This window comes from Lactuca serriola, chromosome 1 (genome assembly GCF_051521515.1).
Source record: "Lactuca serriola cultivar US96UC23 chromosome 1, Lser_US96UC23_V15, whole genome shotgun sequence".
Lineage (NCBI taxonomy): Eukaryota > Viridiplantae > Streptophyta > Magnoliopsida > Asterales > Asteraceae > Lactuca > Lactuca serriola.
In genome coordinates, this window is record NC_136408.1 from 67,992,419 (window position 1) to 68,010,249 (window position 17,831).

The window sequence follows — 17,831 nt, forward strand, 5'->3', positions numbered from 1 at the left end:
GCCAACTCACACATCCATGATTCTTGGTTGTATGTTAGTTGGATGGGACCTATAATGGTATGAGTTGGTTCATGAGGTTACTGTTCGGACTGCAGATCCAAAACCATAGAAATCCTGCATCATAAATCCTATCTGCAACCATACACTTCTTATGGGAATCCATATGGTATAAATTAGGGAACAAGTGTTTAAGTGGACCTAATAGAAAGGTAATTTCGTTATTTAGTGTGGTATACTAAAAGGTTTCTTCAATCGAGATTGTAACATTTGGACGAAATTCGTAACTCTGAGTATAAAGAAGGGACCGAATTTATAATTTACTTTAGAAAATGTCGAGACTTTTAGAGCCAAGTATGCATTAAATGAGCGGTCAATTCCTAATTTTGATACCAGGTGTCGGAAAAGGTTGGAAATATTTGACGTGGCACTTTGAGAACGAACAGAACCTACATTCACCGTTGGATCATATTAACATCGGACGGTCACGGAAAAACCCTAAATGGGAGAGAATTTAGGGTGCGTATGGCTGTCTTAACCTTCGGTATATAAACCCCTGTATGCTCTCTCTGTTCTATATTCTCTATTTAGTCTTCCTCTTTTCGCCGTTCTTCAAATTTCTTTGATCGAAGAGGAATTCTCTGTTTCTCAAAGGTTAGATCTCTTCCTTTTGATCTTTAAAAGTCGCTGAATTCTAAGTTTGAATGTTTGTAACTGTTTATTATCGTTTGATTGTCGATTTTTGAGTTGCTTCGAGATATGTACGATTTTTCTTTCGATTTTGTTTATCGTTATGATAGAAGTAGTGTTGTTGAAATTGAACACTGCTTTGTTCGTAATGACGTGATTATCTTATGTGTTTATGACAATGTTCTTGATTATGATCTACATTGTCTGTTTTGGATATTTCAATCGGCTAATGCTTTATACAAGCTCTGTTTAGTCATAGTCCTTTTTATCTTAGAAGTTTACTGTTATAATACATTTTCTGTAGTTGTTCGTGTTCACAAATTTCTGTTCAACGAAACGTTTCTCGTCAAATTTATTAAAATCTGTTCATCTGCTACTCGAATCTACACAATGTGCTGAGCTTCTAGCTTTTCAAGCCCTAATTATTGCGAAATTCTTCATAGTTTTTGTTTCGTGGAAATTAGCAGCTATTATACATGCAGATCGTGTTTGCTAATGTTTTGTTTAATTTGTTGATATCTTCATCGACGTGTTATTGACTGTGATTTATCTTCATAGACGTGTTATTGACTTTGAGTTGTATTCGTTTGATCAATTGCAGCTGTTAAACCATGGGTAAGGAAAAGGTTCACATCAACATCGTCGTCATCGGCCATGTTGACTCTGGAAAATCAACCACCACCGGTCACCTGATCTACAAGCTTGGTGGAATCGACAAGCGTGTGATCGAGAGGTTCGAGAAAGAAGCCGCTGAGATGAACAAACGTTCATTCAAATACGCCTGGGTGCTCGACAAACTGAAAGCCGAGCGTGAACGTGGTATCACCATTGATATCGCTCTCTGGAAATTCGAAACCAACAAGTACTACTGCACAGTCATCGACGCTCCCGGCCATCGTGATTTCATCAAGAACATGATCACCGGAACTTCCCAAGCCGACTGCGCCGTCCTCATCATCGACTCCACCACCGGTGGCTTCGAAGCTGGTATCTCCAAAGATGGTCAAACCCGTGAACACGCTCTCCTCGCTTTCACTCTCGGTGTCAAACAAATGATCTGTTGCTGCAACAAAATGGACGCCACCACCCCCAAATACTCAAAAGCCAGATACGATGAAATCATGAAGGAAGTCTCAACCTACCTCAAGAAAGTCGGTTACAACCCTGACAAAATCCCATTCGTCCCAATCTCTGGATTCGAAGGTGACAACATGATTGAAAGGTCAACAAATCTCGATTGGTACAAAGGCCCTACTCTCCTTGAAGCTCTTGACCAAATCAACGAGCCAAAACGTCCCACAGACAAACCACTTCGTCTCCCACTTCAAGACGTTTACAAAATCGGTGGAATTGGAACTGTTCCAGTCGGGCGGGTTGAAACCGGTATCATCAAACCCGGAATGGTCGTCACTTTTGGCCCAACCGGTTTAACAACTGAAGTGAAGTCCGTTGAAATGCATCATGAAGCTTTGTTGGAGGCTCTACCAGGTGACAATGTTGGATTCAATGTGAAGAATGTTGCTGTGAAGGATATCAAGCGTGGGTATGTTGCTTCGAATTCTAAAGATGATCCTGCTAAAGGTGCTGCGAGTTTTACTTCTCAGGTGATTATCATGAACCACCCGGGTCAGATTGGAAACGGGTATGCTCCGGTGTTGGATTGCCACACGTCTCATATTGCTGTGAAGTTTGCTGAGATTTTGACAAAGATTGATAGAAGGTCTGGGAAGGAGATTGAGAAGGAGCCGAAGTTTTTGAAGAATGGTGATGCTGGAATGGTGAAGATGATGCCGACTAAGCCTATGGTTGTGGAGACGTTTTCTGAGTATCCACCGTTGGGGAGGTTTGCTGTGAGGGATATGAGGCAGACGGTGGCTGTTGGTGTTATCAAGAGTGTGGATAAGAAGGATCCGACTGGTGCTAAGATCACCAAGGCTGCTGCGAAGAAGAAATGAATTTTGGTGGGGAAGGGGAAGGTTTGTTTTTCGTATTTTAATTTTCGTTTGGTGTCGTGTGTCGGTTTGTGTGTTTGGTTAGCGGTGGTGATGGTGGTGTTATTGCGGTTTCGTGTTCGTACTTGGGTGCTTGATAGGCGGTGGCGTCTTTATTTTGTTTGTTTTTGTTGAAGACAATTTTGATTTTGGATTGGAATATGAATGGCTTTTTGGTGGTTTATGCTTTTAATATTATCTTTTGCAGTTATATATAAAACACATTTAAAATGGATAACTAAAAACTTTATACTGAATATTTTGTTTTTTAGTTGCTTCTTCACCAATTGATTTTGCATAAAGTTGCAGAGCACTTTTAACTTTTCGTCCATTTTTTTAATAATGTTTTTTTTAATAAAATATTATATTTTTACCTTGGTTCTTTTTCGGTTGGATATAAAGATGTAAAATCTCTTTCTTCTTTTTGGGTTGGATGCCCGATCGAATATGGTTGTTGGAATATGTGAGAATCTTAATATTAAAAGGTGCAGAAAATCAACATAAACAAAACAAAATTTATATTTGATGGTACACATTTTGAAAAACAAATTCTTGATGTAGATAATACGTATGTTTTATAACCGTGAAACTATAGTTATAAAATTAATTAAATAAGTTCAAAATTATTAATCAATTATTTTATATAAAAGTTTAAATACATTATTAATTAAGAGATTTTTTTATTAGTTATGTAAAATTATAATTATTGATTCAAATAAATATGTGGAGTTAATTGATCATATATATTAGACTCTTTTTATTTTGAATTAATGAAAACAATAATATAAAATTTAAAATTTAAAATAAAGAATAAATAGATTGACAAATAACATCACATTAATTAGGAGGTTTAATGAATTTAAAATGAAGAATTAATAGAATGACAAGTGACATCATATTAATTAGAAGTTCTAATATTATGACACTTGATAAAATGACTACTCTTTTATTATTAGTATAGATTGAAATGAAATTTAAGATATCAAAAAACTATATTATAAGGTTTATATCAATAAAAAAAATTAATCAAATCATAAGGTTTATTTAAGATACCAAGGCTGTCAAGATTATATAGGATCGTTTTAAGATCTCACAAAATAAATTATAATTTTGTTCAAAAGGTCTAAAAACTTTTAAATATTACAAGACACAGTATAAAATGATAAACGGTACTAAAAAAAATTTCAATCAGATCCTAAGAACATTGGTTTGGGTTTATAAGGGATGAAATAGCTCGCCAAAAAGAGTGTGTGATATGCCAAAAGTTCCCTCCATCTTTTATCGTACAGCTCTTCTTCCAGTTGGGATGCAACAAGTAGGATGGGGTGGGGGAAGTGGGTGTACCTTTTTTCTGATGTGTGTGTCAACTGTCAAGAGAGAGAAAAACAAATATTAAAATTATTTAATAAGAAAAACAAATGAATATAACATATTTTTAATTTAATAAAGATCAAATCCATAATGAAAATGATTGATAAAGATGAAATTTATAATTTTGAAACTTGAGGGACCAAAACCAATGAAAATAACAAACCATAGGGATTAATTTTGCAATATTTTCTTGTTTTTATTTAAAATTGTTGAGAAACTTCAATAGAGCAACATTGTCGTTTTATTGAAACAGGGACAAAGTTGCCAGACAAATTTAATATTTATAACAAACATATGGTTCATATATAATATGTTTTATGCATCTGTAGCTGGTTGACTTACAAATTTAATATTTATAACTAATGAGCAACCTGATTATAGATACGTAATATAACACGATTATTAAAGAATTCGTTTATCTGTTCTTCAATAGCGGGTCATGTATTTTTTTTCAATAGTGACCAATACCTTCAAAAGTTACTTTTTATGTAATAAAAAGAATATAAGCACGACATTACATTACAATATACAAATAAACAAAATGAATACATTGTTAATTTGTAATTAGCCCTTCAATTAAAGAAAAATACGTGATATTAAAATTTGGGTATTACTTAAATTTCACACCAACTTTAGGTGATGATTTGTAAACCTCAACAACCATTTGGTAGCAAATCTTTCTTCTACTTCAAGGGATGACTTTGTGAAGCAATGCTCTCATATTCCACTTAACATAAAAATGAGTAACTTTATATATCTTCTTCTAGTACTTCGGTTAAAGATCATGTAACTATATGGTAAAAACTTCGAACATTACATTATTATATCATATTTATTTAAAATGACTTTTAAGAGAAAGTAGGATTTAACATTGGTTATCCACTAATTATTTTATTTGTGTAGCTTTTAACATTTTATTTTTTGTTAAACAAATGTATACATAAATTCTATAATCATATCAGTTATATGAAGACAAATGGCCGATAAATCGAGGCTAAATTTTACTATGAATAATGTTAATAGACAGCTCAAAAAGTTTAACATAATAATAAGAAATCTAAACGAATATTTCAAACTTCAAAACATCTCTTTCTCTCTCTCTCTCTTTATATGCAGTACGTGCGCATATACATACATACATACATACAAATTTACACACAATTTTTTAGTCGAATGAATGGACATTCAAACCACCAGAAATGGAGTTCACCTGTAGCAATCATAAATCAACTGCTGCATCTAATTCTTTGAAAGAAAGCTACTATTTCATCCCTGTCAACTCCAGAAACATATAAATCCACCCTACATATTTCCATTTTTATCATCATCCAACCTTTACCCCTTTCTATCCCACTAAAACTCTCAATTCTTCCTTTTGTTTTTTCCTATATTTACATGGGATCATCAGAAAGACCAAAGAAGAAAGTCCACTTATGGAAGAAAGCCACAGTCCATTTCTTGTTATGTTTCATCGTGGGATTCTTCACTGGCTTTGCCCCTACAAACAAGTCTTCTTTCTCTCCTACTAATAATCTTATTCCATCCAACAGTTCACATGAGATTTCTCCACCACCAGAAAAAATCCATGTCCGAGTTCCCGAACAAGAAAGTGGAAATTTTGATAGGAGCATGTTGGATGAATCTTTATCAATGAAAGTGCACGAAAGGCCTAATATGGGTTCAATTGAAGAGGAGGGTAAAAAGGTAATTTTGACTAAAGAGAAGGGTGAAACGGTAACTTTGACTCCCCGAAGGCTTGTGATTATTGTTACTCCAACGAGCGATAAAGATGAGCTTCGAGGCGTGTTTTTGAGGAAAATGGCAAACACGTTGGCGTTGGTCCCACCACCACTGTTGTGGGTAGTTGTGGAATCACAGTCTGAATCCGATGAAGTATCGGATATTTTGAGAAAAACTAATGTGATGTATAGACATTTGGTGTTTAAGGAGAATTTTACGGATGTGGAAGTGGAAATGGATCATCAAAGAAACGTTGCGCTTAAACACATTGAATATCATAGGTTAAGTGGAATTGTTCATTTTGCTTCACTCTACAATGTTTATGATCTAAGCTTCTTCGAGGAGATTCGGGCCATTGAGTAAGTTAATTATTTCCCCTCTCTTGATATCATGGTCTTATACATGTTATTCAAAACAATATTGTCCTAGTCCATGTCTTGTTACATTGATCCCGTTTTATTCATATTTTTTTCTATTAGGGCACTCTTTTTGTTTCTTTAGTAAATTAATTGTGGTTGTTTGTGATTTGGCATATGTTGAATTAATTGATGATTGAATGTTGGATGTAATAGAGTTTTTGGGACATGGCCAATGGCGTTTTTGTCGGCAAATAGGCAAAGGGTGAGAATTGAGGGACCAGTTTGTGATTCTTCAGAAGTTATAGGGTGGCATTTGAAAAGTTTGAACAATTCGGCAGATGATGCGACCAGATCACCTGTTCACATCTCAACCGTTGGATTTAACAGTTCGATTCTGTGGGACCCGGAAAGATGGGGCCGGCTTTCATCTGCCCAACACACATCTCAGGTACTCGACTACTGGTACTCTTTCAGGTCCCACTAATTTACATTTTACCCCCTACTAAAAACAGAAAGTACACAAAGTTACATTTTGTATCAACATGTACCTTATGCTGTTACAATTGCAAATAATATATGTGGCAATGGTCCCAATATCTTTTAGCAAAGAGGGTGGGAGTAGTTGTGGAGTGACCATTGTAACAATTTGTATGTTCATATTTATCTCGCCAACATATATTAGTAACCTTTTAATAAAGATAATAAAGGTTTTCTATACAAAATAGGTTACATGATTATTTTATGGATTCCTCTCCATTAACTCTTACTAGTTTACTTTGTTTTTCAATTTGCAGAATTCTATAAAGTTTGTTAAAGAAGAGGTCCTTGAAGAGGAAACAAAGTTAAAGGGGGTCCCACATGATGGGTGCTCCAAAGTCATGCTATGGAATCTTCATATTCCAAAGAGTAATTAGCGCAGTAACCAAATGTTTTATATCATTCATCAATTTTGTTTTTGTTCAAGTACAATTTTTAGTCGGTTTGGCATGTATGGTTGTCACGTATCTACTATTAAGTATAGAATCATCAAAATTAACTTCATTTTGATTAAAAAAAAACACAATTTGCTTTCATTTTAGCTTCTTCTTAATGTTTTTTAACTCATATTAGTTTATATTTCACGATTCATCCCCAACATCTATGTATTTCATATATGTATTTTATTAGACCTCTAATAAGTTTTATAACTTTATTTGATACCTACCTTATGTATCCTTGCATAGTTTTTTTGTGGGTTATGAAATGAAATTTATTAGGTTTTTTAATGAGCATTTTTAATCTTTAACTATAATTTTCTGTATTAAATTTAAATATGGAGACTATAAGTAGTTGGTAAAATAACCTTATATACGATTTGTGGTACAAAATTAAACTTATAAAACTCCATAAAAATATACATACAAAGCCTAGCATAAGGTCTAATAGAAGATGCAAGAAATATGGTAAAGAGATTTGATTGCATTTTGTTAAAACAATATAGTTTTTGATGATTCTATACCTAATATTAGGTACATAACATTCAAATATTTCCTAATCCATATATATATATATATATATATATATATATATATATATATATATATATATATATATATATATATATATATATATATAGGTAAAAGTTCAAATGAGAACCCTTAAATATCAAGAACCTTGAGAACCTACTTAAAATAAATGAAACGGTGGCATTATTGTAAATAAAATGAAATTACTAGCCAATTTCCATAAGTCATTCCCTGATCCTACGTCTTTTCTTCTTCTCCAGCATTTCAGAAAATCCCAAAACCTCCCTTCCCCTTTGCTGCCTCTACCACCGATCAAAACCACTTATAGATCTGGAAAAATCGATGCCACCTACCGCCGATGTCGATCTTCTACACCTCCAAATCTATGATGTGTGCTTCATCTTCGGTTTGACCTCGCTAGAACACCAAAAAGCATTGCCTTCCTCCTTCCTCTTTGATCTCCGATGCTCTAACACCAACAACCACCTTTCTTCAGATCTACAGCTCCGGTGAGTGCCAAATCGTTGATGCCTTTCCTTCGCTGCATCGATGAACATCTATTGTCGACAACATCAAACCATCTCCAGATCTGTAACAACGGATGCCAGCTACCACCAATGTCGGCTTTCTACACCTCTAAATCTGTAATGTGTGCTTCGTCTCTGACCACTAACCTCGCTAGAGCACCATAAAACGTTGCCTTCTTCCATGATCTTTGATCTACTACTTCGATGCTCTAACTCAAATCAGGTAAGATGACTTCAAATTTGATTTTATGCTTGAAGTTTTTATGATCTAATACAAATTTAATACAAAACATTTAGATTAGTTATCATTTTATTTATATATGTGGATGTTATTTATTTGATGTTTGGAAAAGAAGCATTATGTATAAATATGATTTTCTATCATTTTGAATAAATTATTTTTGGTGCACACAAAGTGTTTGATGAAATGTCTCAACGAAATTCGCAAAGTTATTAAGATGTGAATATGTGTTTTATGTATTAATTTGTGAATTTTTCTGTTATTAAGTTGTGAATTAATGTCTGAAATATTAAATTAAGCTGTGGAAACAATGCACACACAAGGTGTTTGATGAAATGTCTCAACAAGATCTGAAAGCTTTTAAGTTATGTATAAGTGTTTAAAGTTTTGTATTAAGTTGTGAACTAGTGTTTGAAAGGCATATTATTCTATGAATTCTGATTTTTTTTATGCATTATTTTGTGAATTAGTGTTTTGAATATTGAATCAAACTTTGAATTAGTGTCTAAAATGTTGTATTAAATTGTGAATTCTGACTTTTTTTTTTATCCAGATCTGAATTTTATACATGTAAATGAGTTGTGAATATAGTGTATTAAAATATGAATATGTGTTTTTATGTATTAATTTGTAAATATGTAAGTTATTAAGCTGTAAATGTGTATTTTTTGATGCACTAAGTTGTAAATTAGTGTCTGAAATTGTGACATCCCCAAAATCTCGGCCAGAAAATACCGATTTCATTTATGCTTTTTAAAATAATTTTCAGAGTAAATCCTTTTAATTTTAAAAGAGATGCGGAATTTGTTCCCAAAAACAAAAAATGATAAAATAGATATTTATCAAAACATTTCATAAAGAAATATGATTTCATTTCATAATCAAAACTCGGGATGTCATGTTCCGATACAGATCATAAAGCATAAACGATAGCATTACAAGTCTTTCAACAAATATATACATATACAGACTTGTAAACAAAACAACTTGATGTTCGCCCATCTTAAGCTCTTGCGCCACTTCCTGTAAAATAAATCAACTGAGTGGGTCAGGCTTGGGAGCCTGGTGAGCATATAGGGTTTTCAACCCACAATAAATAATTTAATTAATTATTATCAACCAACAATAACCCAGTTACCCATTCCCGTTATTCTCACTTTATGTCCCTAAAATAACTAACACAAGGGACCTAGTCAAAGAATATTTCATCGGGGCGACTACACATGCTTCGGGGGTTCCTCAGCAATATAAGTCAAATAAGGCAACCATGGGGGGGATGGAATACAGCGAATGAACACCCAAGTTCATTAACACCTACAGGTTATGAGCCTGCTAGCGTTCCACTGGACTGTCTAGAAAAGTCCGTGGTCGTCATCTAAATTCCGCTAGATGACTGGATCAAAACAACATCGAGGCCTCTCATCTGTTTATTACACACCAACTATCTACCCATATTCTACCCAACATATTAGTAGATAAAATATACATTTTTATACGTAGTTTCAAAACCTGTATAGCATGCTCAATCAAAACATTTTTCACATAACAGATGAGGCACACACACATAACACGTATTTCATTGAGAAATAATCAGATCTATAAGATAGAAGAGAGTGGGTATACATTCACATATATAACAACAAAATATATACACATAGCACGTATTTTATATAAAATACTTCATAATATTGTGTTGGAATGAAAGTAACTACACACTCACTTGATCAGAAGATGATCGGGCAGCACTACGGCTTGCAGAAGAGATGTTTCTCCGTAGATCTGGAAGATCTTCACAAAACCGGGCTCCTCGCGGGCAGCGTCTCGGCTCGGGAATAACGCTCTTCGGGATTCTCGGGGCTTCGGATCTTGCTTCGGGGCTCGGGAATATTACCGGGGCTTCGGGGTATAAACGGCACGCAAAACGAGGCAAAACTTAGAGAGAGAGAAGAGTTTGAACAAGAGAAAATGGCTGAATTCGAGTTCTATTTATAGGCTGAGGGTCTGGGATTACGCGGGGCGTAATCTTAAATTACGCAGGGCGTACTCGGTTACGCGGGGCGTACTTTGACGTCACTGCATGCGTCGGTCTGTGGCACTCGAGTATTGGTCAGACAAGTTGCATCCGACTGAGTACGCGGGGCGTACTCAATTACGCGGGGCGTAATTGACTCGTCGAACTTCTAAATTGCGTAACTTTCGCATACGAGCTCCGTTTTCGACGTTCTTTATATCCACGCGAAGGTCAGACCATACTCTACAACTTTCATTTAGACTCCATTGGCTAATTTTGACTTTTATTTTTATTATTTATTTTTAGAAGGCCGGGACAGAAAAACTCCGTTATAAATTCATAACTTCTTCGTCTGACGTCCGTTCTCGCCTAACTTTTCATCGTTTCGCTACTAACAACGAGATCTTTGATTCTCATTTAGATTGTTTTGGCTAAAAACCGCTCGATCTCAAATCGAGTATTCGGGCTGCATACTGCCACGTCGAAACTTCAGAAAATCATAACTTCCTCATACGAAGTTAGATTTGGGCGTTCCTTTTATGCACGCTCTCGGTTTAACGAAATCTACGACTTTCATTTAGATTGTTAAGGCTAAATATCGCTCTATCTTAAATTCATATTTTACGTCGCTCGGCGTCGTACCGGTTCTGTCGCGAAACTTCGACAGGTCATAACTTCTTCGTTATAACTCGGATTTTGGCATTTCTTATATCTCCGGAATCCTTGTTTCAACCACTACAACTTTATGAAAAGATATCGGGCTTATCTCACACTTAAATTTTGACGCTTATTTTATTCTTAATTCATTAACTTATAATAATTAAGAAAATAAACACATAAATCACATAATTCACAAATAATACATTTTTATTATTTCAAATTGGGTTACAAAGGTTAACCTAGACTATTACATTGCTAAAAATGGCAAGCCCAGAAACACAGGCGTTACAATTCTCTCCACCTTAGAATGATTCCGTCCCCGGAATCACACATCAACAAACAAATGCGGATAGCGACTCATCATGTCACTCTCCGTCTCCCAAGTGAGATTCGGCCCATTCGTGTGTTTCCATTGGACAAGCACTAACTCAACCATCTTACGTCGCAATTTCTTAGTCTTTCGGTCAACGATTGCCTCCGGTTCCTCAATCAACCTTTTGTTCTCATCGATCCTCAACTCCGAAAGTGGAATTATGTCGGGAACTTCTCCCGTGTACTTCCTCAAATAACACACATGAAAAGTGTTATGAATTCCATTCAGTTCTTCTGGTAGTTCGAGCTTGTAAGCTTGGTTCCCAATCCTCTGAAGAACTTTAAACGGTCCAATAAACCTTGGACTTAACTTTCCCCTTTTACCAAATCTTATAAGTCCTTTCCACGGCGAGACTTTAAGTAAAACCGAATCTCCAACTTCAAAAGTCATCGGTCTTCGCTTTTTGTCAGCATAACTCTTTTGACGGTCTTGAGCTGCTAACATTCTTTCCCTAATTATTTTCAACTTTTCAGCAGTCTGATGAACCATCTCTGGTCCCATAAACTGCTTTTCCCCAGCCTCAAGCCAACAAGTGCGCGTACGACACTTCTGTCCATACAATGCTTGATAAGGTGCCATCTTTATGCTCGAGTGAAAACTATTATTATAGGAAAATTCTACCAACGGTAAATGTTCATCCCAATTACCTAGGAATTCCAAGGTACATGCTCTTAGCATATCTTCAAGTGTTTGTATCGTTCGTTCGCTCTGACCATCAGTCTGCGGATGGTAAGCTGTACTTAAACACAACTTGGTACCCAATTCCTCTTGTAGACTTTTCCAAAATCGCGAGGTGAAACGACTATCACGATCCGACACAATTGTTAACGGAACACCGTGAAGCCTCACAATTTCCTTTATGTAAGAATTCGCAAGCTTTTCCATAGACCATTTCTCATTGACTGCTATGAAATGCGCACTCTTAGTGAATCGATCAACGACCACCCAAATCATATCGTGACCATTCTTTGTTCTGGGCAGTTTAGTGACAAAATCCATGGCAATGTCTTCCCACTTACCCATAGGCACAGGTAAAGGTTCTAAACTCCCGTAAGGTTTCTGATGTTGTGTCTTGACTCTCGCACAAGTCACACACTCGGCCACATACTTTGCAACATCAAGCTTCATCGTCGGCCACCAGTAGTAGGGTTTCAGGTCCCTATACATTTTAGTGCTACCGGGATGAATCGAATACATGGTCTTGTGAGCTTCTTCCATCAGAAGATCTCTAATTCCTCCTGACTTAGGTACCCAAATACGATCTTGGAATACCTTCAGTCCATGACCGTTCGTACCAAACACCAACGTTTTACCCAAACGTTCCTCCTTTCGGTCATTTTTCTCAGAAGCTTCCTCTTGAGCTTTCTTTATACTTTCCACAATAGTCGAGACAACTTCAATTCTCAACGCTCTTGGCCTCTTCCTTTCAAGATTGACCTTCCGACTGAGAGCATCAGCAACAACATTAGCTTTACCGGGGTGGTAAAGTATCTCGCAGTCGTAGTCTTTAAGTAATTCTAGCCAGCGTCGTTGCCTCATATTCAATTCCTTCTGATTAAAGAGGTATTGGAGACTCTTATGATCAGTGAAAAGTTTGCACTTCGTGCCATAGAGGTAATGCCTCCATATCTTCAGAGCGAAAACTACCGCTGCCAACTCCAAATCATGAGTCGGGTAGTTCTTTTCATGCTCTTTCAGTTGTCGAGACGCATATGCTATCACCTTTTCTCTTTGGGTTAAAACACAACCCAATCCAACCCCAGACGCATCGCTATAAACAACGAAGTCTTCAACTCCATCGGGTAGAGAAAGTATCGGTGCCTCGCATAGTTTCTTCTTTAGCTTCTCGAATGCTTCTTTATGCTTCTCACTCCAAGCATAAGCAGCTCCTTTGTGGGTCAAAGCTGTCAATGGAGTAGCAATCGAAGAAAAACCTTGGATAAACCTTCGGTAATATCCGGCTAATCCCAAAAAGCTTCGAATCTCCGTGGGACTTTTCGGTTGTTCCCACTTCGTCACAGCTTCGATCTTCGCTGGATCAACCATTATCCCTTCTTGGTTGACCACGTGACCCAAGAATTGGACTTCACGAATCCAAAAATCACATTTGGAGAACTTAGCATACAGCTTCTCCTTCTTCAAAACTTCTAACACTTCTCGCAAGTGTCTGCCATGCTCCTCCTGGCTTTTTGAGTAAATCAGAATGTCGTCGATGAACACTATCACGGATTTATCATGGAACGGATTACAAACCCTATTCATTAAATCCATGAATGCTGCCGGAGCATTGGTTAGTCCAAACGACATAACCAAGAACTCGTAGTGTCCATATCTAGTTCTGAACGCAGTCTTCTCTATATCCTGCTCCCTTACTTTCAGCTGATGATATCCTGACCTCAGGTCGATCTTTGAAAAATAACTTGAACCTTGTAGTTGATCGAATAGGTCATCAATCCTTGGCAACGGATATCTATTCTTTATTGTTGCCTTATTCAGCTCTCGGTAATCAATGCACATCCTCATGCTTCCATCTTTTTTCTTCACGAATAACACTGGAGCTCCCCAGGGCGATGAACTAGGTCTAATGAAACCTTTGTCCAACAACTCTTGAAGTTGCATCATCAACTCCTTCATCTCCGTTGGTGCTAATCGATAAGGTGCTTTTGCTATTGGCGTGGTTCCTGGTAGCATGTCTATTCTGAACTCTACTTGTCTATCAGGTGGTAATCCAGGAAGATCTTCGGGAAATACTTCCGGATAATCACACACCACAGGAATACTCTGCATCACCTTCTTTTCCTTTTTAGCATCAACCACGAATGCTAAATATGATGTACATCCCTTGGTCAAACACTTTCTGGCTTTCATTAGGGAAATGATTCCAGAATTCACTCGGCGTTTGTCCCCATACACCATAAACGATTCCTTTCCAGGCGGGTTTACTTTAACTATCTTCTTCTTGCATAAAATTTCGGCATCATTGGCGCTGAGCCAGTCCATTCCCAACACGATGTCGAAACCGTTAAGTTCGATAGGCAATAATTCCTCGCAGAACTTATTCCCATTCAAGTCAATTAAGATGTTTTTCATTCGATGGTTAACAGGTACAAACTTGCCACTAGCAACTTCGACTAATAAAGCATTATCTAGTATATTAATAGGCAAAGCTAGTTTTCTACCAAATTCATGCGATATAAAGGAGTAGTTGGCTCCATAATCAAATAAAATTTGGGCAGGCAAATTGTTAACGAGAAAGGTACCTGAAGCAACATCAGCTTCATCCTTAGCAGCTTCCAGTGTCATCTGGAATGCTCTCGCCTTCGGCTTTGGTGGAATGTTGGGCTTAGCTGCCTCCTTCTTCTTCGAACAGTCTTTCAAAATATGCCCCTCTTCATTACAACCAAAACACATCCTTTTGTTGTTCGGACATTCATTGGCAAAATGTCCAACCTTTCCACACTTGTAGCAAGTTACATCCTCGCTACATTTCCCGAAATGCTTTTTCTTACACTTTTCACACCACTTCGCTTCCCCTCCTTTACCCCCACCAAACCTTTTCGAATCAGATTTCGAAAATTTGCTTTTCTTACCGGAACCAGATGTTCCCTCAAACTCCCTCTTCTCACCAACCTCAACCTTGTTGGTGGTTCTCCCCTTTATCATGTTCTCAACAAACTTGGCAGCCCAGATAGCTGCCTCTAAAGTATGTGCCTGACGTACTGGCACCTCATACTCCCATGGGAGTCCCTTCGCATACCGGTCCACCTTCGTCAGCTCGTCTGGAACGATACGCAAGGCAAACTCCATCTTATCGGTGAAGTTATTGGTGTATTCATCAACTGACATACTGCCCTTAGTCAATGTCAGGAACTTGTTCTCCAATTCCAACAGATTTTGAGCTGAGCAGAACTTGCGCTTAAACTGCACCAAGAACTCTGTCCATGACAATTGCAGTGGCTCATTAGGGCTCAAAGTCTTCCCTAGAGTGTTCCACCAACGAACGGCTCCACCTCGGAATTGACGCACGACATAAATGGTTTGCAACTTACCTCTGCAGCCACACGTCATGAAGGCTAGCTCCATTTTGGAAATCCAATCCATAACCCCAATCGGATCCTCCTTTCCATTGAAGGTCGATGGTTTGCAAGTCAAAAAGTCCTTGTACTTGCATCCCATTCCATCATTCCTTCCATCGCGGTTATCTTGCCTAACTATCGGTGGGTTGGCTTGACCAACTGATCCACTGAAGTTTCCACCTTCCGAGTGCCCTTCATTTAATTCAGGCTCTTCCACACGAATCGACAGTTCTTCACGGTTTTGTTGAAGCAACCGTCTAGTTTCCTCCATCTGACGATCCAACATCGTCTGAATCATCAATTGCACACCAGCCATGGTTATTGGCTCAGGTGCTGCTGCTACAACAGGTCTTTGTTCAATCACTGGTGGTTGATTCCTGTTTTCATCAGCATTTCCAACTCCACTTCTTGTTCTCACCATTTTTGATCTACACGCCGAATAAGGTGAAATTAGATCCTTATTCACGATAGATATTGAAATCATCCTTATCACTCCGAAACGTTTACATGCTAGTTCTAATATCGTAGACGTACGCTTAGAATCCTACACACATAAAGTTTCTAGATCCGGTCGGCAACAGACCATAGATCCGAACAAATAATATCATATATGGCAACACACAACATTTAGCACATAAAGCTTTTTAGGCAATATTCCTAAAATAAACTAGTGCTCGTGTCTAAAACATAACAGACACACATCTCAAAATTCTACTTAGCATTCTAAGTTTAAGTCTAGAAATCCTAAAAATTCCTAGTTCGCTTAAACTAATGCTCTGATACCAACTGTGACATCCCCAAAATCTCGGCCAGAAAAGACCGATTTCATTTATGCTTTTTAAAATAATTTTCAGAGTAAATCCTTTTAATTTTAAAAGAGATGCGGAATTTGTTCCCAAAAACAAAAAATGATAAAATAGATATTTATCAAAACATTTCATAAAGAAATATGATTTCATTTCATAATCAAAACTCGGGATGTCATGTTCCGATACAGATCATAAAGCATAAACGATAGCATTACAAGTCTTTCAACAAATATATACATATACAGACTTGTAAACAAAACAACTTGATGTTCGCCCATCTTAAGCTCTTGCGCCACTTCCTGTAAAATAAATCAACTGAGTGGGTCAGGCTTGGGAGCCTGGTGAGCATATAGGGTTTTCAACCCACAATAAATAATTTAATTAATTATTATCAACCAACAATAACCCAGTTACCCATTCCCGTTATTCTCACTTTATGTCCCTAAAATAACTAACACAAGGGACCTAGTCAAAGAATATTTCATCGGGGCGACTACACATGCTTCGGGGGTTCCTCAGCAATATAAGTCAAATAAGGCAACCATGGGGGGGATGGAATACAGCGAATGAACACCCAAGTTCATTAACACCTACAGGTTATGAGCCTGCTAGCGTTCCACTGGACTGTCTAGAAAAGTCCGTGGTCGTCATCTAAATTCCGCTAGATGACTGGATCAAAACAACATCGAGGCCTCTCATCTGTTTATTACACACCAACTATCTACCCATATTCTACCCAACATATTAGTAGATAAAATATACATTTTTATACGTAGTTTCAAAACCTGTATAGCATGCTCAATCAAAACATTTTTCACATAACAGATGAGGCACACACACATAACACGTATTTCATTGAGAAATAATCAGATCTATAAGATAGAAGAGAGTGGGTATACATTCACATATATAACAACAAAATATATACACATAGCACGTATTTTATATAAAATACTTCATAATATTGTGTTGGAATGAAAGTAACTACACACTCACTTGATCAGAAGATGATCGGGCAGCACTACGGCTTGCAGAAGAGATGTTTCTCCGTAGATCTGGAAGATCTTCACAAAACCGGGCTCCTCGCGGGCAGCGTCTCGGCTCGGGAATAACGCTCTTCGGGATTCTCGGGGCTTCGGATCTTGCTTCGGGGCTCGGGAATATTACCGGGGCTTCGGGGTATAAACGGCACGCAAAACGAGGCAAAACTTAGAGAGAGAGAAGAGTTTGAACAAGAGAAAATGGCTGAATTCGAGTTCTATTTATAGGCTGAGGGTCTGGGATTACGCGGGGCGTAATCTTAAATTACGCAGGGCGTACTCGGTTACGCGGGGCGTACTTTGACGTCACTGCATGCGTCGGTCTGTGGCACTCGAGTATTGGTCAGACAAGTTGCATCCGACTGAGTACGCGGGGCGTACTCAATTACGCGGGGCGTAATTGACTCGTCGAACTTCTAAATTGCGTAACTTTCGCATACG

The 17,831-nt window shown here is 37.4% G+C and overlaps 2 protein-coding genes across 2 annotated transcripts; both read left to right on the forward strand.

Moving 5' to 3' along the window:
- The first annotated feature begins 520 nt into the window (after positions 1–520).
- LOC145090472 (elongation factor 1-alpha 1) lies at positions 521–2,871 on the forward strand. The gene is made up of 2 exons (XM_079028666.1): positions 521–651; positions 1,289–2,871. The coding sequence occupies exon 2, from the start codon at positions 1,299–1,301 to the stop codon at positions 2,640–2,642; it is 1,344 nt and encodes a 447-aa protein (XP_078884792.1). The 5' UTR covers positions 521–651; positions 1,289–1,298; the 3' UTR covers positions 2,643–2,871.
- A 2,335-nt stretch (positions 2,872–5,206) lies between these two features.
- On the forward strand, positions 5,207–7,226 carry IRX9 (Nucleotide-diphospho-sugar transferases superfamily protein). The gene is made up of 3 exons (XM_079028669.1): positions 5,207–6,148; positions 6,362–6,596; positions 6,943–7,226. The coding sequence occupies exons 1-3, from the start codon at positions 5,445–5,447 to the stop codon at positions 7,060–7,062; spliced, it is 1,059 nt and encodes a 352-aa protein (XP_078884795.1). The 5' UTR covers positions 5,207–5,444; the 3' UTR covers positions 7,063–7,226.
- The last annotated feature ends 10,605 nt before the right edge of the window (positions 7,227–17,831 follow it).